The 27668-nt window shown below is 43.5% G+C and overlaps 1 protein-coding gene and 1 non-coding gene across 10 annotated transcripts in view; both read right to left on the reverse strand.

Annotated features, from left to right (window-relative positions):
- The window catches only part of SYNE3 (spectrin repeat containing nuclear envelope family member 3), an 85374-nt gene extending 57730 nt beyond the window's left edge, over positions 1–27644 (reverse strand). For 3 of the 9 annotated variants that reach the window (XM_072865030.1, XM_072865033.1, XM_072865028.1), the window contains exon 1: positions 26467–27596. In XM_072865030.1, coding sequence (XP_072721131.1) covers positions 26467–26533 — 67 coding nt within the window. In that variant the 5' untranslated portion in view covers positions 26534–27596. Of the gene's footprint in view, positions 1–11452; positions 11846–11939; positions 12071–26466; positions 27597–27626 lie in introns of those variants that run through there. The other 6 variants (XM_072865032.1, XM_072865031.1, XM_072865029.1 and 3 more) reach the window with 6 other exon arrangements.
- On the reverse strand, positions 25078–25350 carry LOC140653783 (small Cajal body-specific RNA 13). Its single transcript, XR_012043222.1, has one exon.
- Positions 27645–27668: the final 24 nt, after the last annotated feature.

The following is a 27668-nucleotide window of genomic DNA, read 5'->3' on the forward strand; positions in this document are numbered from 1 at the left end:
GAGTGAAAGAGGGGATGACAGTCTAAAGACATATCAGACCAGAAAAAAAAAGAAAGAAAAGAAAACCAGCGCAGCATGCTGCCACTCTTTGAAAGGTAGGTAAGATTTAAATAGCAATAATCCCCAGAAACTATCTAGTTCAGGTCATCAACTAACAAGCTGGTTAATTCCTGTAAGGATTAATGCTTGAAATTATTATGCCTGGCAGATGTTTGCTGAAAAGGAATTAGTCCAGAATATGCAGCATGAAAACCAGCAAGAAGCAAAAGTGCAGACAGGTACATGCTAGAGGTGAGATTTTTAGAAAGTATTAGGTCAACTTCTAACATAATTATAATTTTCCTTTCTACCCACTTTATCTTCTGCTTCTTTTTTACTCTTGCCTCCCTAGCAGGAGATTCCCTTCACAGACTGACACACTAATCTAGATTCTGCTCTCAGTTACAACTGAGCAATGTGAAGAAGAGGTTAGCCGGTATTTTCAGACAATACCACTGCTGCACAATTTGGCTGAGTGGAATACACTTTGTAGGTGTTAGCTCTCTCTTGTGATGGAGCACATGATGAAGTCTCCATTCCTGATTCCCCCAAACTATTGGAAAACATAAAGCAGCATTTTCCCTCAATTAATTACAATCCCTCTGGGTACGCCTGCTGTTAGACATTCAATGAAGTGAAACCCACTGGTTTGGTCTACCCACCCACTGCCGTTTGCATCATCCTAATGGTGTAAGTCTAGTTAATATACTCCAGGACCAAACCAGATCCCACTTACACTGAAGCCAGTGTAAATCCAAAGCAAGTCCATATGGCCAACAAATCTCTCCAGTTTTACAGTTGCTGTGTGTCATAATTTGTACTACACTAAGCAGCATTTCCAGGATTACAATAAAAGTAAGGAGGAAAGATGGAGAAATCAGTGAAAACAAAACATGGGGAAAAAAGTTGGCTCAAATTCTACTTCCAAATTAGAAGTTACAGATACAAACAGGGATAAAACTATGAACATCTCCACCCACTTCAGGAACAGGATCAGGCAACACAAGTGAACGGCATGGGGAAAAACTGAAGAGAGGAACAAAGATGGGATGAGAATCTAGGTGGAAGAACAACAATGGGATAGAAACTGTCGATCAAGCCAACCCTGTGAAGTTGCCAATACAGAGGATTAACTGAAGACCAGTAGCCTTAGCTGGGCTGTGATCCCCGTGTGCAATGGTGACCCCAATGCAGCCAACTGAACACAGAATTTTACCACCAATGGCGAAAAAAAACAAGGGACAGAAGAGGAGGAATGTCTTAGGAGTTAGCAATGCTGTCAGCGCCTCTAGAGAGGGAACTGATATACCAGCTATTTTCCAACTGTCTTGTTAGCTTTTTGCTAACATGAATAATCCTCAGAAATGATAAGAACATCTCAAAACACATCAGCCTGCAGACTAAAATATATGATGCCTGGGGGAATGCAAACTGGAGAGTGGTCCATTTATCTGAAAGTCAAATCAGGGTTGTTTTAGGATTGTGTTGCTGTTTGAACGGTGGAGTTTAAAATGCCTATAAATGAACCCCTTCACACGCTTTTCCTCTGTTCTCTCTCCTGTGCTAAATCCCATAGTCACTGTAAATTTGTCATAATCCTGTTTAAAAAAAAAAAAAGGACTGAAACTACTAGTAGTGAGGAAGCAGAACATATATGGCTAACATCAGCTATACACAGCAGCTTCTAAAACACAGTAAGAAGCGGTCTCTTTGGATGACTAACCTAGAAAGCAAAGGAGCCCAGCAGCTACCCTGGTGAGAACAGCCAGCCACAACCTGGGGGCAACAATGAAAGGATCAAACTAACAGTCAGAAATGCAGCATTCCCCATAAAACTTGCAGTAAGTTAGTATCAAAACTTATTTTAAATATATAAATCCTAGATTACCACTTGAGCATAATTCCCTTTAGACCAAATTTGATTTTACATTTTTCTATATTTTAAAAGGAAACTGCAGTTTCAGCAAAATATTCCAAATGTTCCCACAACATCTGACCTGCCATTCCCTTCCTTCCCATACAAAGAATACTATTTTCAGTTTCAGTGAGGGATGGAACAGTGTTTTTCCCACTCTTCAGGCCAACTATCATTTCTATTGTGGTAGTAGAAAGCATTTGAATGGTCCCTTCTTTAGCCTGACATCTCTGTGTTCAAATATGGATTCAATTACATCTGTAAGAAAAGAAAACCACTTGAATGATCTTAGATTACCTGACAGTCTGTAGGCACTGCAAAGGAAACATACTGCTGCAAACCCAGTGCAGCCCATGGAGTTAAATGACTACATTGCCCCACTGATTAACCTACTGTACTTAAGTGATACTCTGGACAGAGTGGCAACAGACTGGCCTCACTGCCCACTAATCATCTGCATCTTTGACCAGCCATTGATGTACCAGACTGCTGACTGTTTAAGAGACAGAAATTGTCACCCCAGTAGGGTTACAAGGGTTATAAAGCACTGCCTGAGCTCTGACAAAGAGCTATGAAACCCCTCAGGTAGGAAACAGAGCAGCAGTATAAAAAATTTTCTTCCAAGAAGATCATTACGACTGTGTTATGTATTCTTACTACTCTGCAGAGGCTCAGGTCCTAGCTGTGAACCAGCACTCCACCATGCTGCAGGTAGCACGTGTAGAGCAGCAGTGGCATCCCCAGTTCACCGAGGTTACTGCTGAGGCAGAAGAGAAGCAGCAGAATATGGATACAGAGAGAGGGGGATCACAGGGGAGCAACAACGCAGTATAAGTCAGCATGCAAAGCCACAGGCAGAGCAGCAGCTGCCTAGCCACGGTCAAATTTCCATAGCCATTGCAGCAAAAGAGTTTTAAGGAGGAATCTGTGGGATGGTCATGATGTGGATTTGGGACGGATTACATGTGAGGACAAGACTGGGAGAAAAAGCATGAAAGTGCTCAGGTTAAAGTCTACCAAGCATTAGCGCAGGTTGGTACCATAGGCTGGCCAGAGGTGGAAGCTGCTCTCTCAATAACAAATGAAATGCAGCACGGTGATATATGGGAATCAAAATTTCCGTCTTCTGGGAAAGATCGCATTTCTAACTATATTTTAATTCTGAATTAGAATAACATTGGTGTAAAAGGTCTCTCCATGCAGTTGCTACTCCCCAAAGAAAGTGGTTTGGAAATGCTGTGAAAGGACTTTTCAGAAAAGGAACACCCACACCAAGCATTCAAGTTGTCCTAAGTACTGGGCTTGGAGGTACTGGTGGGGGTGGCACAGACACAGACAGGCATCAAGTTCTTGGTCTCTCTTTCTGGTACAATTTCACACTGTGTTAAATAATGAATCATTATGCAGAACCTAATCATTAGGCAGAGCAGAATGATTCAGGTGTCCCACGTGCAAGCTGAGCATCTGAAAGATCAGGCTAAGGCAGTCATTATGCTCTGTCCCATTCAACAAGAAAAAAACTATTTTGACTTTACCAGTTAGCATAAAAAACAAAACAAAACCCAAAAAAACCCAACTCACACACAAAACCAAACCCTGAAAAATGTCGGATCTGATTTGAGCAAGACTAAAAGAACCAAGATGTGGGTTAGCTGCCGCTATATTAGCTTAACTGAAAAAAAAACCTATTTGCAAATCCCCAAACTAAGGTGTAGCATGCTAGTAGCAATAACCTAAAAGCACTTCACAAATACCAGAATGATGGATGACACGGGAAGGGCGCACTATAAAAAATAATTACATGTGGAGCACTAAAACAGCCTGTTAACATCCAGGTAAATTCCTCAGCACTGACCAACTGCAACTATTCAACACTAGCAGGGCTTTAAAAAAAAAAAAAAAAAAAGCTATGACATATAACGTACTGGGATTAAATGTGTTCATGTAATTACTTACAAAAGTGTTTCTTATAAACACCTTCAGCTCTTTGATCAGACAGCAAATGCTACTTCACTCTGCAGACCAGAATGACAGTACCAGCCCTCCTCCATCATTACGTACTCTCACAATACAAAACAGCTGGACAAGCAAACAGCTGAGGTGAGAAATAAAGTAATATTGAAGGCAAGAATATCTTTAGGGTTGCGGGTAGCCCTGTCCTAAGCACCCCTAGGTAAATGCAATCAGGTGGTTAAGGTTTTTACCAGCATCGCGACAAGGGATGCCTCCAACAGAGTGCCTGAAGAAAGGGTATTTTGCAAATGGATGGATGTTCTTACCCATCTTCTGCAGCACTGGAGAAGGTACACGGTGTTGCAGGCAAAACAGAGATGTGGGCAGTGAGGTCTAGGCTGAGGGGCGGTGATGAAAGCCAGCTGTACTGCGGACAGCCGGAGGCAGCACGGCTATTATTGCCTCACACAACCCAGGGTGCAGGCAGCTGCCAGGGACACGCTCCTGCCCCCTCACCTCCCTGAAGTAACTCTTCTCACTGCTGAACCATCATTCTCTTTCTTCCTTCTTCTTTGTCTCCCTAATTATTGTTTTATTGATTCTACTCTTAGACGTGAGCTTCTCTCAGGGCAGGGAACAATCATTTTGGGGATGTCCATAATGGGGCCATTTTTCAGACAAGGACCTTTAGTTCTGGACCAAGAGCTCAGTGGCAATGGCACTGTCTTCCAGCTGAAGTGCTTCAGAGGAGAAGCAGTCATACCTGGGGTCGGATTTGAAAAAATCTGGGTAAATAAATTAATTCTACACTGAAAGTGCCTTAAAAAATTAAGTAGTAACTAGGGAACAAGGACACGAGGAGGGCAAAGTTCTACAACACAGGGATTTGAAGCTTGTATGTTAAAAAAAATTAGAAAATAACAGAGAGGCTTGACATTTTTTCCCTTCTTTTAGGTTGAAGATATTTTCTGTAGATTGTTCTCTCACACCAGCAGTATGCACCCACTGACAGAACAACTAATGGAGTCAGCAGGCCTATAATCTGAGAATACAAGGGAAAAATCCCAGGCTCTGGTGAAGCCAAGGGCAGTATTGTCACAGAGCCAGGATTTCTACCCTGACTCCTATGGACTTAAAAGACAAGGTAACAAGAAATTTTTCCTTGGGTGCTCTCTTTATCTGGAGATCTAAATTAACCCGAACGCTTCTCTGGTGTTTACTGAGCCAGCGTTATTAGCTATGTACTTCACACAAAGCCTGTGCTTAACCTGCTGCAGCTATAGACCATTTCTGCTGACTTACATAAGAAACATCACCTACATTTGTCAACCACTGTCATCTGCCATTCATACAACCACTACCACGTTCCCACAGAGACTCAAGAGCGCTCATGCAAAGAGCCTTTTGCATTAAGAAAAATCAGCCATCTAGGCTGAAGGAAATGCACAGCCTGGGGAAGAACTGACAGCTCCAAAGATTGGTTTATCTTACTTACTTACTCGCAGAACCTTCAAGGCACAGGCATATTTCCTCACATGACCCTGCCTTCCCATCTAACTGACTTGAAAATGCAGCGGGTACATCAGTGCCTCTACACTTCCCACCTTCAGCTTCCCTGAACTTCTTCAGGCTGTACGGACAATGGGGTACAAAGCCTGCATAAAGACCAGCTGTTACATCTCTTAAACTACGCCTCAGTCAGAGGCAACACATGTTTTTCTGCTAGGATTGCCTCACTGGCAGGAAAACAAAAGACAAGCATGCAATGCTTCAAATCACATATCACTTCTATGTAAGGTGGAGAGAAAACACAGCCAAAAGTAACCCTAAGCTTTTTTCACAGCTTAATTTTTTTATTGCTGTTGTGTCAGTCCAGCTGAGCGAGTAGGTGAGTCAGTGTGTGAGATAATCTGGTAGGGTAAAAGCTCCAATCCTCTTGGTTTTCAAATAAACCCAAGTATCCAGATCCACTATGGGTGGTTTACTCTGTCTCACCCATGACACCCTCCAACCTAGTACAACACAGTTGCCACATACATCGAGTGTACCCTATGAGGTGAGATGCTAGTGTCCCCATTTCACAGATGGAGACACTGATGCTCTCAGCAGCATCTCTCTTTCAAACGTAGCCTCCAACAGACGGTGCCAGACTCAACAGCACATGAAGCACGTGACATGACTGGTCCCATTTTAAACCTCTGATTGTACATGCTCCTTCAACATCACAGAGCAAACCTGTGGCAGAGAACACGGCTCTTCTGAATCAGTCCAATGCATGAAAAGAAGAAAGATGACCATGTGCTCAACAACACACACTCAACTTGTATGTTGTTTGGGAGTCAGGGATTAAGGCCTTGACGACTATGCTGTTTACTCAGCAGAACTCTGCAAACAGTTTCAGGAGAATTCATGCGAACTCTGGTTGTATGTGCCAGCCTGGATCAAAACAATACTTACAGGTACACTCGTTCTTCAAAATCAAGTTTTTTCAAGGAGCCTTGAAGGACATGTCTCACTCCATCAAAGACAGCAACTTGCTCAATATTCTGTTATTTAGTCCTACAAGGCATGATACTGAAAGAGGTTACAAGGTGCTGTTACTCTCCAACAGTGGAAGGAACATGCCTGTGAGAAGCCTGCAAATTGGGCTACCGGTCAGACTTCTCTTGCTGTTGCTGACTCTGACAATGAATTTCTGCATCACCTGGGCAAACACCACAGAATCACATGCCTCACTTTGCTCAGCTATCCCACAGATACAGTAATATTCACCTGCCTCAAAGGAACCCAAAGGTTTTTGTGGGTCTGACTGCTCTTCTAGTAAAGCCAGTGGGGTTTTATTATTATCATCATCATCATCATCAACTGCAAGGGAAGCAGCAAGTAGCCCTATGTAAAGTGTTCCTAGGATTCCCTGGTGACAGGCACTATATCTACTAAGTATAACAGTAAGTCCCCCAGCACCAGCTAACCCACATGGGCCTCTCATTCATCTTGTGCTCCCAAGTATTACTGTCACATTTCCAAAAAGGCCTTCTGTATAGCACAACTGTAACAACAGTTATTTCACCTTTTAATACCACTAAACAAACACTAATCAAGAACAAAACAGGCAAGCCACAGCTTGATATCTGAACTCCAAGCAAACTACAGTTTCATGGTTCTCCTTGTTTCTTGCTATCTCCTTTAATTTCTTCCAGTACATTATTTCATGCATCTGTTCAGTGAGATCCCAAGGCTGAGATTGCCACTTAATCCTCAGCCTATTACAGTCAAAGCAGAAATCCTGTTGGAATTCCTTGATATGAAGGACTTCATATCAACATAGAACAGATAGAGTTCAACATATCATCAACATAGAAAAGATGCTTGTACCAACAGAGACATGAAAAGTTAGTTCTGCCAAAGGGAAACAAATGAGTCCACATAATCTTTAAAATCAATGCATTTTTCCTTAGAATACAATTAAGCTGTGTGCACAGACAGAGACATCAAAGATTGCTTGTTAACCTGACATGTGGTGTCAATGAGAATGCCCTTCCTTGTCAGATCTGCCATCTTTATCTCAGCATTGAGGTAGGACCACTTCAGATAGCCGAAGTTAAATACCCCAGGGCTCACAACTCCGCGAGTCATTCTTTCTGTAATACAGGCGGTACCATCTTGTGATTCAATTTATTAGCAATACAGGGACATACCATGATAAGCAACAGTTCACGCTACTTTGAGTCTAAGAAGCGGTGAATCCAACAGCAATGTCTAACAGACAGCATGTTTACTGCTTGCCCTGGCTTCATCCAGTCGCAAGTCAGGATGTTGCAGAGTCATCAATTCTCATGGAAGGCAAGGACCAACTCGAAGCTCCAGCTCTGGAGAAGAGTGTGTAAGGAGCAATCCTTATGTAAGGATCTCCACCTTCCTTTAAAAAGACTCTATTTCTTTAAAACTCTGACTGTTACGCCCTAAACAGTCAAACACTAGAGAACAAACAAGAAAAGTAAATTTTCAAACAAAAGAACAAAATTGTATTTAAGTTGATCCTGACAATACTGCAGCTGGTCATGGAAGAATTGTTATTAAAAAATTCTACCTTCCTAAATGCATATGCCAATATCAGCTACAGGCAACGGAATTATATTTCAGACCAAAACTTTAGCAAAATTCAAGGATGTGTAGTTTGAGGTCTAACACTAATCAGTATCAGGCTGAGTTTTAAACGCAGAGTTTTAAAGTTTAAACACCGAGTTTTAAATACTTTTCAATTCTTCTCGTGTCATTTCAGTGTACTTTTATTTAATCAATATTAAAGGCACAAATCTTACCATTCAGTTGTTTGCAGAGCAGATCTGCATGATCAAAGAAGACCCTGAATACTTGCTTTGCATTTTTAAATTTCACAGAATTGCCATCAAATGAAGCCTGAGAAAGCTGAGACATTATTGACCATCAGTAAGCATTTACCTTAAGAGATACTGTCCCTGAAGAATAAAAGTATTCCTCTGCCTATGCTCCAAAGACAGCAGAGAGGTTTTTAGCCAGGCTCAAAGAGGTATTTAGGAACCTGGTATTTATTCCTGTTGATTTCAGGTGCCTGAATACCTTTGTCTTCATATAACCATGCCAAGTAAAAAATTCCCTTGCCAGTTACACTCTCTATGAACATTCCTGGAACTCAAGAATTCTTCCTGTTACCATGTGGCTTTTCCCTTTCACATGCCAGAATTGCCAGGATTCACACTTGGCCCACAGTCCTTAAGTGGACATGTGCAATGCAGTTGTAAAGGGACCCTTTCTAAGGACATCATCGCATCTGTATATGCTACCTATATATGCTACCCCAGAACAAGTCTGCCAGGACAGGTCATAGCTGTGCCACGAAACCCCATCTACAGTTGACAAGGACTAAGAGATAAAAAAAAACCCCAAACCAGAACAAAAATCCAATATTTTGTCATTGCTACAAATGATCTGGGATTTGCCCTACCAGCCGCATCAAGGAATACATAATTCTGTGTCACGATGAGTGATCATCACTTTTGCTTGGTTTCAAGGTAATTATGCTTATATGATAACATTCAGTGAGTCTTGAAACTGTTGGCCAGTTTTGTCAAAATAAAATAAATCTAAAGACATTAGTTGAGATCATAGCCCTTCTGTACTTGACGTACTTGCGCAAATGTGTGCCTGGCAGAACAAAGACAGGAGCTGTGCCCTGGAGAGGCAGCAAAATGAAAACAAAGCGCTTTGTGACCAGCACAACTCAGGAAATCAGATCTCCTACAGAACTGTTTTCCTTAGTTGATTAAATGTTTACACTGAACTATACTAAGATTTTCTGTTTCCATGTTCAAAATTCAATGCATCAAATCAGAGTTATTTATCTCCTTTGAAGTTTTGAGGGAGATGCCAGTCCAGGGGCATTCACCCTGAAAATCCTTCTCCTCTTCTCTTTACAGCTTTTACACTGAATTTACACTGAATATCTTATTGCCAAATGGAGGCAGTCACATATGAATGTATCACTCAGTTACTAAGCTAAAAACTGGAGAAAACTGGCAAGCGTTTGACTCTAGACTTGTTTTTCGCTGTTGGTTTGTTTCTACAAAATTTGCAAGAACTTAATTACCTTGGAGCTGTTATTCTTATGTCATACTTGGTTGAAACTGGGAAATGGAAATAAAATATTATTTAAAGGACAAATATCAAGATGCATGTGCATACACATATTAAAGGATGGCATAAACCTTGTTTCCAACAGAAGCTATGCTAAAAGATGAAGGCTAGTTATCTTTTTGAAGCTGCGATGCAGGTGCTAGGTTTGGAGCACCCCCTTAGGCAGCGGCACTGCTCTTCAAAGTCACGTGGATGCAGGTACAGCCATATCCCGAGGCCGAGCATCCGCAAGTGTACGCAGAGGTTTTCAGGATGATTTGGGAGCCACAGATAACTGGAGGGGCACAGAAAAACGGCTTACAGAAGAGGAAAAGCTAGACACTCTTTTCAATGAGGTCAGTGCACGAAGGCCACACAGAGGGCATACATACCAGGAACTGACTTGGAAGCACAGTAAAAGTCTTGACCGGGATGAGAGGGAAAGGAGAAGCAGTGAAATACATGGCTGAAGGAAAGAAGTGGAACTATCAGAAGAAGGAATACAAGAAGAGAGGCAAGCACCACAGGATCGTACCCTAGCTAATTCTGCCTTCATTGGGAACTTGAGAGGACTCTGGATCTGATGATTCACGAAGAACGTGAAAACAGCACTGAGTGTAGGGGAAACTGTTTTTCTACAGACCCCATCAGCTTTGTCAGACTCCACTTCCTGACAGATAGTTTGCAGGGAACAATGCCCCGTGACTCACCAAAAGATGTTTGCTTCTTGTTGAATTAAAAGTCGCCAGGGGACTGACTGCAGCGAGTTACATTTCCTTGAGATCCAACTGGCTCACACACTTGGCAACCATGGAGGCTGTGCCAAGCTGATGTGCATTTCAACAACCCACAGATCTGAGACACTTTTAGAAAAAGAAGGAAAACCCTTGTAGGCAACCAATCAGCTTTTAAAGTTTTGTTGCATTTTTAAAATTCTTTCCCCAGAAAACAACCACTGTGTACCAAGATTTTCAAATGGCATGCTGCACGCCAAGGGCTTAAAAATAACATCCAAAAGTAGCAGCAAGGAGCTGGTAAGAGTAGCATAGTGATATTATTTTTCGTTAATTTATTATTGAAATTATTTTTCATTAAGATAGCCAGGCTTAGATTTGAGGCAAAGGAGAAGGCAGACATCCTCCTCTGATGAACTTGCAAAAGAAAGCAGTGTCTTGCAACTATCATTTTCATAGTTAATCATCATGTACATCCATAATTCCTGCAGATTTCAGTCTGTTAACCTATTTGAGTAGAGCTATTTCTAGGAATAAAGTTTTCGTGGACAAAGACCTGAATTCACACAGGTCAAACCAATAAGGATTTGGGAATAAAAGAGATGGCAGAAACAAACATATGAGAAACTGAAGCCTTACTACACCTTGGGGTGGGGGGTGTTCACATACAGAAGTTGTACAGAGTCTAAAAATGAGAGTAGCGGCTCTTATCATAGAACAACTGGGAACCTTTCTAACTGTTTAGGAAGGAAAAGGCAGATAAGGTCAGACCTGCTTAAGGGGAATCAGAGCCGAGCTGGGATATATTTAATAGATTTGAAGGGGAGAGAGGCTGGGGAAGGAGAACAGAAACAAGGAGCTTGCAAACTGCAGTCGAGTCCTGGCAGCGGGGACCGAGAGATGAAGAAATGTGACAGTAACGCTGAGCAACCGGCTTTGGCAAGAGCCTGACATCTGGAAGGAAAAGTTGCAGAATGCAGCTGAACGCTTCCACCAGGCTGGTACTCATTCACAGACGAGATTTTTTACAAAGAAGTTCAATAAAAGGTTTTACCCCTTTAGCTTATATTATTTAGGGAGGTATGTCGCAATTACTGCAGCTACGTTATTATGTATATTAGTAGTACATACGGAGCTCTCATACTCCCCAGCGAGCTACCTTGGCAAGGATAAGCCCTGCCTCCGCTCCTGCTGAGCGGCTCCGGCCGTACCCGTTGCAACCGTTATACCGTGCGGCGGCACCACAAACCTGCGCGGCGGGGGACGGCACCGGGGCGGCCAGCTCGGGGACAAGCCGAGGCGCGGCGGCTGCCAGGCGGGCGGCGGACGGGCCGAGCGGGGGCCGGGCGCCCGCTGCCGTGGCGGCGTTTCACCCCGCCTCGCCGATCCCGGAGGCGGAGAGGCGCGGGCCGGGGCTGGGGGGCAGCGCCGAGCAACAGGAGGCGGGTCTGGGCGCCGGGCGGGCTGTCAGTGAGGCGAGCCGCCCTCCTTCCCCAGCGGGACGGGACGGGACGGGACGGGACGCCGCAGTCCCAGGGCGCCGCCGCCTCCCCGGTATTCCCCCTCCAGCTCCCCGGGCAACGGGCCCCGAGCAGCGCCCCCGGCAGCGCCGCAGGCCCCTTCCCGCGGGCCGGCGCCCCACTCACCGCCGCGGCACCCGCCGCCGCCCTTTCCCCCGCGGGCAGCCCAAGAGGCCGCGGTGCCTCTTCCCCCGCGCGCTGCGGCTGCTCGCTCGCTCGGGCGCTCGCCCACCCTCGGCGGTGCCGGTGCCGGTGCCGGGGCCGGTGCCGGGGCCGGTGCCGGGCGGCCCCGCCGCTCCCGGGGCGGCGCGGAGGGCCCGCCCCCGCCGCCGCGGCCCGGCCCGGCGGGCGGCGTTATGTAACCCGGGCCGCGGCCGGCGCCGCCGTCCCGCCCTGCGAGGAGCCGCCGTGAGAGGAGCCCCTCTGAGGGCAGCGGCGGCGGGGGCGCGGGCAGGCGTCCCGGCAGGCCCCGTCCCTGCCCGGGGGCCGGGATCAGGGGCCGTGCTGGCACGGCCGGCGGCGTGGCCCGGCGCGCTGCGGGCAGTCCTTGCGCGGCGGCAGGCGGGTGGCCGTGGCCACAGGCACCAGGTGAAGACCGGCACTCCGCTGTTTCTAGCAGAGTAAAATGCACTAGAAGAGAAAAAGCTGAGTTTCTCACAATATCACGTTTTGGGGGGACTTGGAGCTGTGAGAGTCAACAAACACCAGGAGATGTGCGACAAAGCACAGAGGATCTTTAGACGTGCCGGTAGCCCCAGTGATCCGTGCCAACACGTGGGCAAGTTTCTTAATGTTTCTTTTGAATGCTCAGAAAGCCAGAACATGGCCTGCATTTCAGCAGTTACATGTGAATGAAACAACTCCAGGTCATCGCAGTTAGTACGAACAGGAATTCATTTGGATGCATGGAGCGTTGTAAGTGATACTTGGGGAAAAAAAAACAACCAAGAACTTAGGAAACAAAACCTGTTTCTGCTGTAGTCTGATTCAGGCGATTCTTTCCTCTGTAACCTATCCAAGCAAAAAGTCTACAGCGTATACTCAGGTTATTCGGGAAAAATCAGTTAGAAACAAAAGGAGCAGCAGCAGCGGTGTGTTGCTAGCCACAGCGTCGGTTCTGTAGCCCAGCAAGGGATGCCAGAGAGCCGTCAACGTCTTGTGCTCCATCTGCGGCATCAGAAAGTTATAAGCACACGAAAGCCAGTGGGTTGAGCCACAGGGAGGGAAGGAGGAAAGAATGAACAGCTTCTTCATACTTGAACAATAATATAATGTAAACAAACTGCATGAGCATGTGAAGAAGTTTGTCAGTATTTCCTAAGGCACAAAAACGTGCTCTTTGGCAGAGGTTAGATTGCTGCCCTCTGCTGCTGGGAACTTGCGCAGTTCATCCGCCTAAGGAGCAGAAAAACGGGCCTTTTGCGATAAAAGTCCTGAGCACACAGCCAAGAGCCTCGAGATACGTAGTTCTGAAGCGAAGAGGCTGAGCTCCCGGAGCCCGGGAGGGGCAGGGGACGACAGCTCTCCGCCCTCTCATGCCGGGTGGGGTGGGCTGCCCCACATCCATCGTGTTACCTGGCTGCATCAGCCAGGGCAGCCTTCACAGGGCTCACTTCTGCCAGGTAGTCAGGACGATCTGCCATCCATGTGCCAACACAGCCTTACTTGGAATAGTTCTGTATTTAAATTGCTCCCAAACCGTCAGGAATCACCATCCCTCACCAGCAGTGGAAAGGGTAAATGGAAATTTTGTCAGAACTTAATGGTGAGGAGCATACTTTTGTAGCTGGTTCTGACCTTGAAGTTCTGAATGCCATGGTGGGTCCTGTAGTGGCACAATTCGGGGTGACTATGACCTTTTAAGTTGTCACTGAGAGGGAAACCGAACGCTGTAATCTCCCTCTGTGGACAAGCCTATCATCTAACTTGGAAAATCTAATTTATTCACTAGCATGGTTTTGACAGACTATTTACTTGGAGTAAAGTTTATCTCACCAATGTGTAAAAGTGAATCTATTCCTATGTAACTGCTCTTGCCCCATAGTAATTCAGAGCTGATTGACCTTTGGAATAGTGTGAGGAACAGGATACAACCCAAAAGGGCTGGGCTCCAAAAGCATGTGTCTAGAATAGGTAGGTGATAGAGAACAGAAAATCTTATCTGTGAATCTGCATTGGGAAAACTGGCTCAGTCATCACAGTGAGTATATGAGCAGCCCTCACTGGCAGCGATTAATGCCTTATGAAACCACGCCCTAGGAAATGACTTTGTATACCTACACCTTTTAAGTCCAAAGTAAAAACAGCCCCTTGTATTCAGACAGCTTGCTGGTGTTGGACAATGCATCGCTATATCTAAAAATTGCTTGCATTAAATTCCTCTTCTGCGTTTCCCTATGCGGAGGCTGTCATGGCTCTGATCTTAATACCTCAAACAGCTTTGTACATGCCGAGTTAGAAAAACCAATGTACACAGGCAAACAGCAAGCATTAAGTAAATGAGCATTCAATGCATTGCCCAAACAATATAAAGCTGCCCACACACCACACCTAAACAACAAAGGAGAGGTTAGAATGACAGCAAGCAGTGTGGAAGGGTGGAGGAGCTTCTTCCAAGGAAAGAGCAGCAGCTCTTGCTCTCTTTCCTTGGAAGAAAGGAGTATATTTTTAGAAGCACTTGGCTCAGCCTCTAAACCAAACCACGAGTATTTGTCAGTGAATACACAGCGTTTTCAGACATTTCCTGTGATGAGCAGAATACCCAAGAGACTGGGTGGAAAGCACCGAATACTGCAGAAGCAACAATGGTGTTGGCATGGTTTACTCCACAGGAGGACCTGCATGTCGTCTCTAGCGCAATAGAGAAGCACTTGTAATGCTGCAGGGTAGCTGCTCTCTCTTATTAGCGTAACACACCCATTTATTCACATTCATAACTGATGACAAACAAGTATTACAAGATATTAAGATGTTTCCCTTTATGTTTGCTTGGGTACAGCAATGTAACATTGTTATTCAAATAATGAGTCACATGGCAGTCTTGGGGTGGGAGGAACAGCATTTGTTGGCAAAGTAACATTTGTGTGCAGCATACCAGTGACATATGTCTTTGGCATGACAGGTTTCCATATTGGGGCTCCTCAGGTTTTTCTTTTTTGTTGTTTTATAGCTACTAGAAGTTGCACATTGCTTGACAGAAAGCTTCCGTGGGTGGTGGTAGGAGTTGCTACAGAAGAACTCTCTCGTCAGTAAGTGAGGAATGAAGAGTCATAAACTCTAAATGCTAATGTCAAAACAGTGTATCTTCAGGAGCACTAGGGCAAGGACCACATCAGTGAACCAGGCTAACTTCCTACCCTGTATTCATGTGGAGACCATCCGGACTTAACCTGGCATTTCACATTCTCCCTGCTGCATATTTTGAAATTTACCTTTTGTTTAATTAGGCTCCACATCCTGGACACAGACTGACCACCTCTGCAGGGAAGTGGGACCTTGTGCTACAGCATCAGTTCTGATGCTGCTGGACCAAATACTCTCCCATAGTTAAACATTTACTATTCACCTGAGTTCAGACTCATGGGCAGGCTTGGCTATTTTAACACTCCAAGGACACTTGAAATTTAAGCACAGATTCTACAAGACAGATTCCAAATGAATAGATTTTTGGATTTTTTTTGTGCCAGTGTGCTTCCATGTAAACAGAAGAAAAGTGATACTTGGTGCCCCTTATTCATTAGCTTTTAAATTCAGAATTTCGTCTCAAACTGGAAGTTAGCAAATATCACAGAAGACTCTGCAGTCAAAATGGAGTTTGCACAATGTTAAATACACAAAGTATTTGTATTTAACATCCATTAGATCAGTTGTTGTAAACCAAGTCCTTTACACCCATATACCCTTCTGAGAATAGGGGCCTTCAGCACATAAGATATTTAAATCTGGACTTACTACTTCCAATATCATTCCCAGAACTGCAGTAAGCATATGCAATTAGGAACAGAGGAAATTTGTTTCATGTTTTCCGTTAGGTGCAAGATACTGCCAAGGAAGCCTCAGATCTCTGCAGCTTCTGCAATTGATAGAAACAAGCCGAACAGTGAAAAGATTGTGGGAGCAAGGTTAGCAGACAAAAACTGACATTAAGTCCACTGAATTCAAAGAGAGTTAAGCCAGTATAAACCAGCTGAGGCACTGCTCCATTTATTTATGAGCAAAACAGACTGTTTGCATCACAGGCACTAGACCTCAGCATTCTTCATGTGAACAACACTTGCTTGAATCACACCGTATTATTTGGAACATATGCTCTAAAGGAACAGTTGTCACTGATGATACTTGAGTCCTCCAGCGCTATCAAAATGTTCATAAAAACATTCAACTTCCCTGTTGATATCAAACAATTTTTGTCTTGAGAGCAAAGCAGCAACCCTCCCGAGCATCATTATTTCTTCTAGCTATTTTCTTGGTAGGTTCTTGCAGGCTCTGCTCTTGTTTGTTCTCACTCTGGTGCCTACACATCTTTAACAGTCTGAAGGCACTCAGAAAGCTTTTATTTTCTCCCTAAATATAAGAAACAACACTCAGTGCCCAAAAGAATACACTAGGGGTGTTGAAAGCTGATAAAGGGAGCAGACTCAAACTTTGGAGACAGTATCACTTCACACCTAGTGAACAGAAAAACAAGAGAAAAAGGTTGTTGTACACTTAACTACACTGGTGCAGTTTTCCTGATGCATCTGCAGTAGTGCAAGTCCTTATATTGGCTTTATTAAAAGGAAGCTTTTTTTACACTGCTTCTATATGGAAAAAATCTAAGACTATCTGAGTACCAATACAATTATTTTGTTTTAAAAAATATTCTTCAGGCAGAAGTGTCAACCAGAGAACAACTGAACATAGACCAAGTCAGAGGCAGAGATGGGGTAGGAGCAGAACCCCGAGACATGACTCTCCTTGCCCCCAGGGAGCACTTCACGGGCTGTGAAGTCCCACAGTTTGCTCTCCTGTGCCCCCCATCCCCAGGCCAACTTGAGGCTTTTTTGAATGCAAGTTGTCTGTGACATTTAGGCATCAGCAAGGTTAGCAGCTATGCAGGAAATGCAACATGCAGACAAGTAGGAAACCATAACTACAACAAAATATTGAATTTATTTAGTTTCTTTGAGAAATCTCCCCTGCTTTCAGCTACCTTCTTCACAATGTATTTTAAAGTACACTGTTCTGCATAGCTCTCTCTTCCCAAGTGTCTTTACAGTCCTCAGTGACCTATTTAAGTTAGGAAGATAAGTTAACATGGAAATAGAAGGAGGCTGCAAACTGGAGGAGAGTGTAAAAGTATCTTTGGGGGGGGGGGGGGGCGGAATTGTTTCTCCAGTTGTAAATAGAGATGCTTGCTCATACAACATGTCTCCCTTCAGATGAGATAAAACAGTGGGATTGCTGAGGATTGTGTGGTTTGGGGCACTGCACTTATGGAGCACACACCACTTATGAATCCTATGCAAGCCTACAAATGACGAGAAAGGTAGTCTAAAAATTGAATTAATTATAGCTGGCATATTAAAACCAGAAACCATTTCTCACCTGTAAATCTTCATGTTCTTCATCTACAAGAATTTGATTAATTAATATTAAAAGTGAATTAAAGAACACAGACTTGACATCCATAGTAAACTGGTATAGGAATAAAGACAAGTCCAAATATCTCCCCACATTTTGAAATGAGAGATATTCTCCATTTTGCATGTGTTTTATACTCTATTTAAACAGGGGGAAAAAAAATCAATACTCATCCACTTTTTTAAAATAAATGTATGAAAATTAATTTGGTTTATGAATAATCCTATATATAAGCAGCATTTTCATATCTTTTTTAAGACAGCAGCTGAAGAAGTCTCAGATTTTATGCAATTATTGATTTATGCTGCAAACTCTCTGTGGACCAAAAAAAGTTTAATGGCTGTATTACAGTAGCACCCAGAGACCTCCAACTGCAGACAGACACATGGTTTGCTAGGGAGTCTGAATGTGCCTAGAAAAAACGACTAGATGTTCTGGAGCAGCAACAATCTAGCTGCACCGGAAAGCATGTGAGGGAAGGGGTACATTGACTTCTGCTTTTGAAGTGTGGATTGTGTTTTTTCCTTGTTCTTCTCCACATACTTTTTTTTTTTAAAGTTACAGAAGGAGATGCCAGAAGCTGGTTTAAAAAAAATATTATCTGGAGTCCTCTGGAAAAATAGCAAAGACAACTGTTGAAATATAACATTCCATAAACTTTCTATCACTAAAATTAATCACACGTGACTACATGTGGCTCTCCTTGCTTCCCTTCACACCATGAATGCAGTTTTGCTATTTTGATTTCCCTGAGACTCAGTAGTCTGGAGCTACACTTTCATTTATACTAGTCTCCTTGCTTCTAGATATGCCAGCTTCGTGAAACAATTTATTTATTTGCATCTAGTCTTTTAAGGGATGGGAAACACATGCTACACAAAACAACTCTTGTATGCCAGTGTTTAAAAGACTATAGTTCTAGAAGAAGTCTTTAGTTTTAGTTTCCTCCTTCCATAGCACATGGACCTTAAATCATTCACCACAGTAGTCTAGCATGAAACCACAACAGAGCAGATTTGCTTCCTCCGATCGAGTGTCTCAAACTAAAGTACAGTGAAAGAAAGCAGCTGCTAGGATGTACCTTTGCCTCCTCGTGCCTCCCAGGACTAGCAGCAATTGAAAACTAGGATCCGAACAAATCTCTGGACAAAGAGCAAAAGGGCTACTGATGGGGAAGGGAGTCCAAGGATGATTCAGAGTGATCTGTGCCCCACTGTCACAAGAAAAGTGATTGTTCTTAAATGCAGAGCTTTTTCCCAGGCTTTTGTTCACAGGGTGCAAATGCCTTTTTTTTTTTTAAATGAAGTCAAGCTGATTATAAAACAGGCCTTTGTACAAGCCCAACAAGTGCTACAATTAAATGGCACAGAACTTTGCAGTACAAGTTCTTTACTGTGCGAGTTGCTAGCTATGTCCAAGGAGGCTGCTGAGCAATCTCAGCTGCCATGGACATCAGCAAGGGAGGAAAGCTACTACAAACTTCAGAGGAAAAGCTTAGAGTACTACAGCACTGAAACTTCAATCACTGAATTGCAAGAAATTAACTTAAAAGTAAGCATTAAAATTAGAGAGACCTTCCATGCAATTATTTTAATACAAATTTAGGAAAGGTGCATAAACTTGTATTTGTGAAGAAGCTGCCTATTCTGTGAAAGAACTGCTTGCCCTCTAAAAGTGAGTGGTTAGTAACCACCACCAAACCAACCTGTATGTTTTTGTCATGCAGTTATGAGCATTAAAAACACTGCGTGTGAACAGTCAGAATCAAGACAATCACAGTATCCATATGGGGCATTTGGCAGTGCTCTCTCAATTAGCTCACCTGTTCTTAGAACAGTCAGATTTTCAAGAGATACAGGTTTTCATACTTCAAAAAAGGAGAGAAAAAACACTTTAGAATATAAAACCCCCAAGACCCCCAGACTTCCTTCATCTTTATACTGATATTTCTGGGTTTACAAGTGGTTGGGGGTTGTTTGTTTGTTTTTAATAGGCAAAATGTAGAGATCTAAAAACTCAAGTTTCTGGCCTCCCCTTTAAAAATTTGCATTTTTACTTTCCACAAGCTATACTTCTGAGTCTGTTCTTGAGCTTTTAGTCTGTGTATTACAAATGCAAGTATGCCAACACACAATCCTCCTCTCCCATTTAAAGTTTTTGTTAGTACTTTGGGTCTAATTTTCTTCACATCAGATAAAAACTCCTCTGAAAACCAAGTGATCCAAAATATTCCTACCACACTCATGGACACTTTTTCAAAGAGCTTAACATACAGGAGCTCACAATTTATCTGCACCATCAATATCTGTGGTTAGCAGGCAGGGATTTAAAACACAGCAAGTTCAAAGCACCCGTTGATTTCAGGAACCCAGTTTAAGACACATAACTTTTCACAACAGTTTTTGCAGTACTTATTTTCCAACTTCACATACTCTCTGCTCTATTGATTCTAATTACAACTGCAAAGGCTGAGAACTCTTCCAAGTCAGCCTTCAAACTACATCACCATAAACACTCAAAGAGCCATAGCAGAGATTGAAATAACATCCATCTAAGGAGGGCATGTTAAAGGCTTCAATACTGTCCTCCTGCAAGCAGCCTTCCTTTGTTTGAACCTCAGGGCACACCAAGAAAACCAGTGCCTATGCATTGAATATGCAGGGTTTCTGTAGAAAAAGATGTCATATCATAAACAACATCTTGGTTTGACCTGCCATGCACATGCTTTTGAAAGTTCTTCATCCTATATCTAACATTTCTTGAGTATCTTGACTTTGCAATTTTAAGAGCATTCCTTTAACAACCTGCATCCATGCTTATTTCCTGAGAAGTCAATCAACAAAAATCTTCACAATGCAAATTCACACTGAGCCTTGCACAAACCATCTTGGATCAGAATGTGACTCTGGTAACTTATGCAAGGAGTGACTGAAAGATCACAAGCTAGTTGGTAGTCACTAAGGTGACTAGTGGCACAGAAGGCTGAGACGCTGCCACTAGATTCTCATCCAAAAGCTTTGAGGTTTCATTTCTGTGCTCTTGGGAAAGCCTATTTTGCATGTGCCACTCAACTTTAGCCCTTTCAGTCCTATCCCCCTCCATCTTGTTCATGGCAGAGCCCAATTTATATTATTATTTTTTTTTTTTACCTAGAGCTCTTCTATTCTTAATTTTATCCAGCACCGCCTTAGCAGTTTCTGCTGTCTGTGCCATCAGACCTAGTTGCAACAGCCGTACCCATGTAATGAAGCTTAACGAAGCTGGTGAAGGGTCTAGAGCATAAGTTTGATGAGAAATGGCTTAAGGAACTGGGGTTGTTTAGTCTGGAGAAAAGGAGGCTGAGGGGAGACCTTATCGCTCTCCACAACTACCTGAAAGGAGGTTGTAGAGAGGTGGGGGTCGGTCTCTTCTCCCAAGTAACAAGCCATAGGACAAGTGGAAACGGCCTCGAGTTGCACCAGGGGAGGTTTAGATTGGGTATTAGGAAAAATTTATTCACCAAAAGGGTTGTGAAGCATTGGAACAGGCTGCCCAGGGAAGTGGCTGAGTCACCATCCCTATAGTTATTTAAAAGATGTGTAGATGGGGCACTCAGGGACATGGTTTAGTGGTGGACTTGGGCATGCTAGGTTAACAGTTGGACTCGATCTTAAAAGGTCTTTTCCAACCTAAACGATTCTATGATTCTATGTTCCTAGTCAGACCAATTCTCCCTCCCCTCCATACTCCCAGTGTGCCTTGTGAGGTTACACATTTGGTCTGAGAATCTCCCCACTCTGAAGGGAGACAGACAATGACTGCAATAGGCTTGGAATGAAGACACTGTCCCATCCATCTCTAGGAGCAACCAGCATAGCTATCTACATCAGAGGAGAAGTACAGTTCCCCTTTGCCTGTCTGAGTCCCAGCTTCCCAGACCTTTGTACACCCTCTCCTTAATTACTGGAAACAGACTCCAGCCCAGTCCACAAAAATTCAGAAATACAGGGACAGTATCACATACAGTGGGAAAAAACCCCCAACTTAAACTCGATTTAGTTTGTACATATACAAATAAGAGTTTGCAGAACCTCGTATCACAGCTAAACATGGGCAGATTTACATGCGCATTCCTGTCAAAGATCAGTTCTCAGTAAAGTTTCAAGCCCTCAAATTCCACACCACTGCTGTCTTCTGAGAGGCATCACACTTTACATCTGCCTCATCCAAATTCAAGTTCTCTTTAGCAGAGCATAAACCATTGTGCAACTCCTGTGGGAAATTTTAGTGAAAACAACTCCAATCGGCATAAAAACTTGAAAGCTTCAATGCATATGAAAAGATGTAAGCAAGTGAGATGACGGTCATGCTATTCTGCACAACACTTTATATAATGGTGGGACTAGGAACATCTTTTTACAACAGATATCATTGATTGTAATGATTAATTTTAGTTGAGTTACTCACTTAAGCTCTTCTTCATCCCTGCTTTAACATATCACTTCTGCACTTCCACAAGCATGCAGTATATAGCTGAAAATTACCCTGAACATTTTTACAGTACTGACAGCTTGTTTATACTATATCTAATATAAAATTACATTGATAACACAAACAACTGAAGACTAATGTTTTAACAAAAAGCTTCCAGGCTCCCCAGAATGACTTTAATATAGATTTGTCAAGCAAAGATTAAACAACAGCAATTCATGCTATTTAGGGTCATAGCATTGGCTAGACTATAGTTCCTTCTCCAAGGAACATTATGAGAACTTAAAAATGTGTTAAAACATGCACACACATTCCTAGAAAAAACTGAAAGACTAAAAGGTGCGTGATGAAAAAAATAAAATCTTTATTGAAATATTGTAGTACCAAGTTTAAAAATACTAAGATTTTAAAAATATATAATTAAGATTCTCCATAACAATTCCATCTACTTTACAAATACACTGATGTGTGCAAAACTCGAACTTTTACTTGGAGAAATAGCTCATACAGTTGAAACTCACGTGTGATGACACATGCTTGGCACTATCTGTCTTCTGCCACAGAGGGGATCAAATGGCCAGTGCTGTTTACTAAAGTCGAGGCAAGTTTTCGTAACATGAGATGCATTTCTCAAAATGAGACAGAAAAATACCTTACTGTATTTTTTTTTTAAACTTTATATAGAAGAGATAAAGGAATTCAGAAGTGCTGAACAAGAACAGATGTAATCACTCTGAGGCAACAAGCGTTCAGCTACAACCTGCCATTTTAGTGCGGTGTGTAACTCGGGGCAGACCAGCTGAGACCAGAGCTGTCAGAGCCCCCTCGTGGACACGAAATACACGCTAATCTTAGCTTTTCTTGCCTCACTGCAACTGCACGTTCTTAAAACGAGCTAAGCCAACAAAAGCACTACTGTCGTCATAGCTGTGCCCAGAGTATGCCAGTGGAACTTAACTGGGGCGCAAGAATCTTTCTTACAGGCAGAGTGCCCTGGGGTTTTCCCACAATTATGAAAGACCAGAAGACATTTCCAGCATTTTAAGTAAATTACAATTTGTACGAATTACCACACCAAGTTAAGTAAGAAACTCAGGACCCTGTTTCTGCAACACTGGTCAAAAGTGAATGCACAAGAAACAAAGAACAGGACATGTATATAGTTATAATCCCAGTCCCTAGCTTTCTATGGCTCAGGACCTGATCCAGTAACAGTATCTTTGTATTTAGCAGATCAGTTTTACTTGCTTGCGTTTGCCCAGTCTTTTTTCAGGCCCATGAAAGATTCTGGCATTCGTAACTCCTGGGTGAAAAGAGGCAAGAGGTCTTTTCATTAGAGGTAACATTTGTCAGCACTGCATGTAAGTTAGATGCATATAAAATTATGCTTCGTCTCTAATACTGAAAGACTCAAGCACCACTACCCTCTGCAAATAAGGAACAAGGGTCTAACAGGCTCCGCGGTCAGGCAGAATAGTTGCAAGAAGCTTGCTTATCCCAAAGAATAAGTCTACTCCTCTATTACAAAGGCCATACTATATGGTCCTTGCTCCAGGACAGCTTCACAATTCACAGCAGAGTGTTACTACAAAAAGGTGTATATTGAGATCAGTGTCATTAAGAAGCAAGCTTGAAGTCCGAAGAGTATCTCATTTAAAGGTCCACATTCAAGCTCGAACATGATCTTCCATTCTATTTGTTGAATGTGGGGCTCAGACAGTTTCCCTTTGATTTTTAGCATGACCTCTCTGCCAAAGGCATCCTTACACGATCTAAGTAAAAAAACTGCCTTAGATCACGTAGACCACCCATCAGTTAAACCAACTTACGTAATTTCATGCATATTCTTCATCTGTCATTTATGAATGGACTGTTGTATTTTAAAGCCAATGCAAACACCCTCTTGGGATTATGCTATAAATCCATAAATATTATTTAATTACCCATCTCGTTCAGAAACAAACTTGCTTATAGGTCTCCAGGTTAGATCCAAACCAGGAAGTTAGATACAGTTCAGATTCCAAAATGTCGATTTCCCATGGGACCTGAGTTTCTAGGCCAATAAAACCCGCATAGCACTTCTACATTTCTGCTGCTTGTTGCACAACTTTTTCAAACTAGCACATCTTCAAGATAACCAGGAACTTTTCACAGATGTTTCTTCAGCGTTCACAATTTAGGCATCCCACACAAATTTTAACTGTGCAGTCCAGAACTGTAGGTACATTTTAAGCATTCTTAGTGCTCTCAAAACCGAGGATATGTTGGTGCTGCCAGATGTTGCCTTGATGGTATGCTGAAATTATTTACCCAGCATGCAGAACAACTGGAGCTCAAGCCATCCCACTAAAAAGCTTCAAGAGACAATAAAACTGCCTAAGTAGAGCTCACTTGTTAAGGCACAATGAGGGACTTCATTTCCAGGCACTATCACAAGTCAGAAAGACACACAGATATCTGACTTGGACATGAAGAGGTGTCCTGTTCCGATAAGCTGAAATGAGACTTTTCTTGTGATCTTTCTCACCAGCTAGTTTAGCCCTCCCCTTTTTAAAAACAAAACAAAAAAACCCCCTTTCTGCTGACAGTATCATTCTTAGATGTCTACCTTCTTGTGCACTGTATAAAAACCTCAAACCACCAATTCATAACTAGCAATGCTGTTCAGCAGCAGAATGCCTGGAAGTAACTTAAGTTGTGACTAACTGTGAGCATTTAAGCCCTGCAGTTTGAATACTGGCGCTTTTATTACTGCTTTCAAAGTGAGGTGATAGGTCTTCTAACAGGAACATCAGCAAAATGTCAGGAGTCTTATGGGAGTCCCATTAATATTTCTTCTGAACAGATGATTTAAATCATTATCTGGAAAATACAAGAAGTTTCACTTAGACTGATAGAAGACTGGACCATGTAACAAATAATTATCTCTCTGTTTCTAGAGTGGACTAATTGTTCGAAGTCTTATCAGCAGGGCAAAGTGTTTATCCACAAATAGAGTGCTGCATATTGCATAATCCAAAAGCATTTGACCATACTAAATATTTTATTAAAATGCATTCTGTTAAGCTTAATATTATCTCACAGGCCAGTCTGACAAAACTACAGTGAATAACTATAAATTAAGGGTACTTTTATTTAACCCAGTACACAGAATTCAGAGAAGCTTTCTAACATTTATAGCAGTTTTTCAGTGTTCAGCAGATGTTACTCTATTTGCTAAACAATATCAGACTGCAAAATTGCTCTTACTGTTGACAGATCAATAATGACATGGGATAAGTCATTATCTCCGTGGCAACAGAATTATAACTGTTAGAGGAATATTGCGCATGTTGCTGCTGCGACTCTTACAGGCATGCCTCGGCTTCCTCACACAGGTGCTCTCTCTGCAAGCCTGGTATGCCCAGAGTACTAACAACCAAGGGCATCTCTTGGACTACAGAGGACTAAACTACAACTGTGGTTATGTTATTCTGGAAGGAGTATATCCTCACAAGGATTTATTACACTTCAGTTTGATGTCCTTATTTCACTTATCGTGTCTAATGAACCACCTCCTTGTAGAACTAGCTAGAATGAAATTCAGGAAGGCAAATACTATTAAGTTCTGTTCACAGACCAACTTTTTTTTGAAAGAAGACATTTAAGAATCTTTAAGAATAGAAAGATCTCTTTCTTTTTACTCAATTTTCACTTAATTCCCCTCTGACTCCCCAGGACCTTAAAGTGGCAGGAGTCTTCCTGCTAGATTAAAAAGACAAACTAGACCACTTGGGCTGTAACACTTTACACTTGTTAAGCCTCTGTCTATCATACCAGTTCAACAAACAGAAAAGCGTATTTCTGCTTTGCAGAATTTACTGAAATTTCATCTAGCACGAACTGGATAATATTTTTTTTCCCATATTGCACAACCTTGCACCAAGTTAATCACAACCTATAAACCACAGAAAGCCATAGCTTTTCTGTGTCTTGATCAGCATGACTGCGCCTGGCTTCCGATGTTCTGTTGAAAACAAAACACACCAACACACAAAATCCACAATGTTCATTAACAATACGTGAGCTTTGCCTTTAGATTCATAATAGAAAGTATTTCTTCATAAATATATATACTTTCAAATACTGCAGCAACACTTTTTTTTATTCATAAGCTGTTCACATGGGACGACAAACTGCAAGTTTGCCACAGCTCCCTTCTAATTAAATTTAAATAAAAAGCAATGGAAGTGATGCCTGACCATGGTTTCATAGCAAATGAAAAATGAGTGGTTACTCAAGCATCAACTGGATTCCACAAAAAAACAAGAACAAGCAAACACTCTTCTGAATGCTGAAGACAAGCTGGTCTTGTTTGTAAAGCTCTCAGACGAGCAGAACTGGGTGGAAAAAAATTCTTTTCCTTAAAATGCAAGTAATACAAATGGCCATTAATATTCCAAAGGCCCAGATGCCAGAGCTGCAATGTACGTTGATACCCAGAAATACACTTTGATTTGTTATTTGCGAGAGATTGTGGTTTAGTACAGAGCAAAACTTTTTAGCACTTTCTTCTACTTACAGGATGGATCTGGCTGCTGTAGGAAACCTCCACGCTCTGCTCCAAGTTCTTGGAAAGAATCCGGCATCTGTCCAGGAGCTCAAGTGAAGCTGGCTGCACACATGGCCGTTTCCAGGACATGTTCCAAATTCAGCGCTTCTCTAGCTGATGCAGGGCAGTTCTGCATGTCGTCCAGCACCAACTGAACCAACCCTTTTGCCCACGAAGCCAGCCAGCCCAATCTTGCTCCCACCTCTCCATCTTGCTGCCACCCCGCCAGCTGTTCCAGCGACAGACCAAGCCGCACACACCTACCAGCTACTCAGGTCTCCTCTCCTAGTGCTAAAGCAAAGCATGCAAAGAACTGCTAGTCTCTCAGTGATATAAACCGCCAGCTTCATCCCGTTAAAAACCAACCAAAACCGAACAAGTGAATGCAGCCAGGCAGGCCACTAGACACAGCCAAAGCTACCAAGGAGACAGACCCATCCAGCACAGTCAGCTGCCCGCATAAAGCCTCCGCTGCCTCCTCCGCCTGCCTACGGTGCGGGCTCAAGGGCGCTGCTCTTCCGAGGACACGCTTCCACCGCTGCGACGCGCACACGTTTGTACACGCTTCACGGCCCAGCAGTTTCCCTCAGCGCAGGCAGCCGACACACCGGACCCGCCTGTCCCTCCGCAGCCCCGTTCTCCCTGGACTTCATTCAGCCGTTAACACTGCTTTGACTCCCGGCTCGCCCCCCCCGCCCCAGGGAGGTCTACCGCAGCCTGCACCACCAGAGGGCCGGCAGGACGAAACCCAAACCCCACCCCGGGGCAGGCGGCGTCCGCACATCCCTCGGCATATCCCCCGGCTCACCACCCTCACGGCTCCGCTCAGCCCGTGAAGCCCCCGAGCCCTGCTCACACGCCAAGCCCGAAGGGAGCGCCTGAGCACGGCGGCGGCCGCCCGACGGGCCTCCCCGCCGCGCCGCTCGGCCTGCGCCCCGGCCGCCCCGCGGAGCCAGCGGTGGGGAGAGGAGGTAGAGGGGGGAGCGGCACATCCATCCCCGCCGCCGGGCGAGCAGAAGGCGGCTGAGGCGCGCCGGGCCCCGCCGCCAGGAACGCGGCCGCTACCCGGAAGCGGAAGGAGCTACACGCTAATCACGCGCCCCCGGGGCTTCCCGAGCAAAACAACGCACCGGGGAGGCCTGACCAATCGCGTCCGCGGAGTGGGTGGGGAT

This window comes from Ciconia boyciana, chromosome 6 (assembly GCF_034638445.1).
Source record: "Ciconia boyciana chromosome 6, ASM3463844v1, whole genome shotgun sequence".
In the NCBI taxonomy this organism is placed as follows: Eukaryota; Metazoa; Chordata; class Aves; order Ciconiiformes; family Ciconiidae; genus Ciconia; species Ciconia boyciana.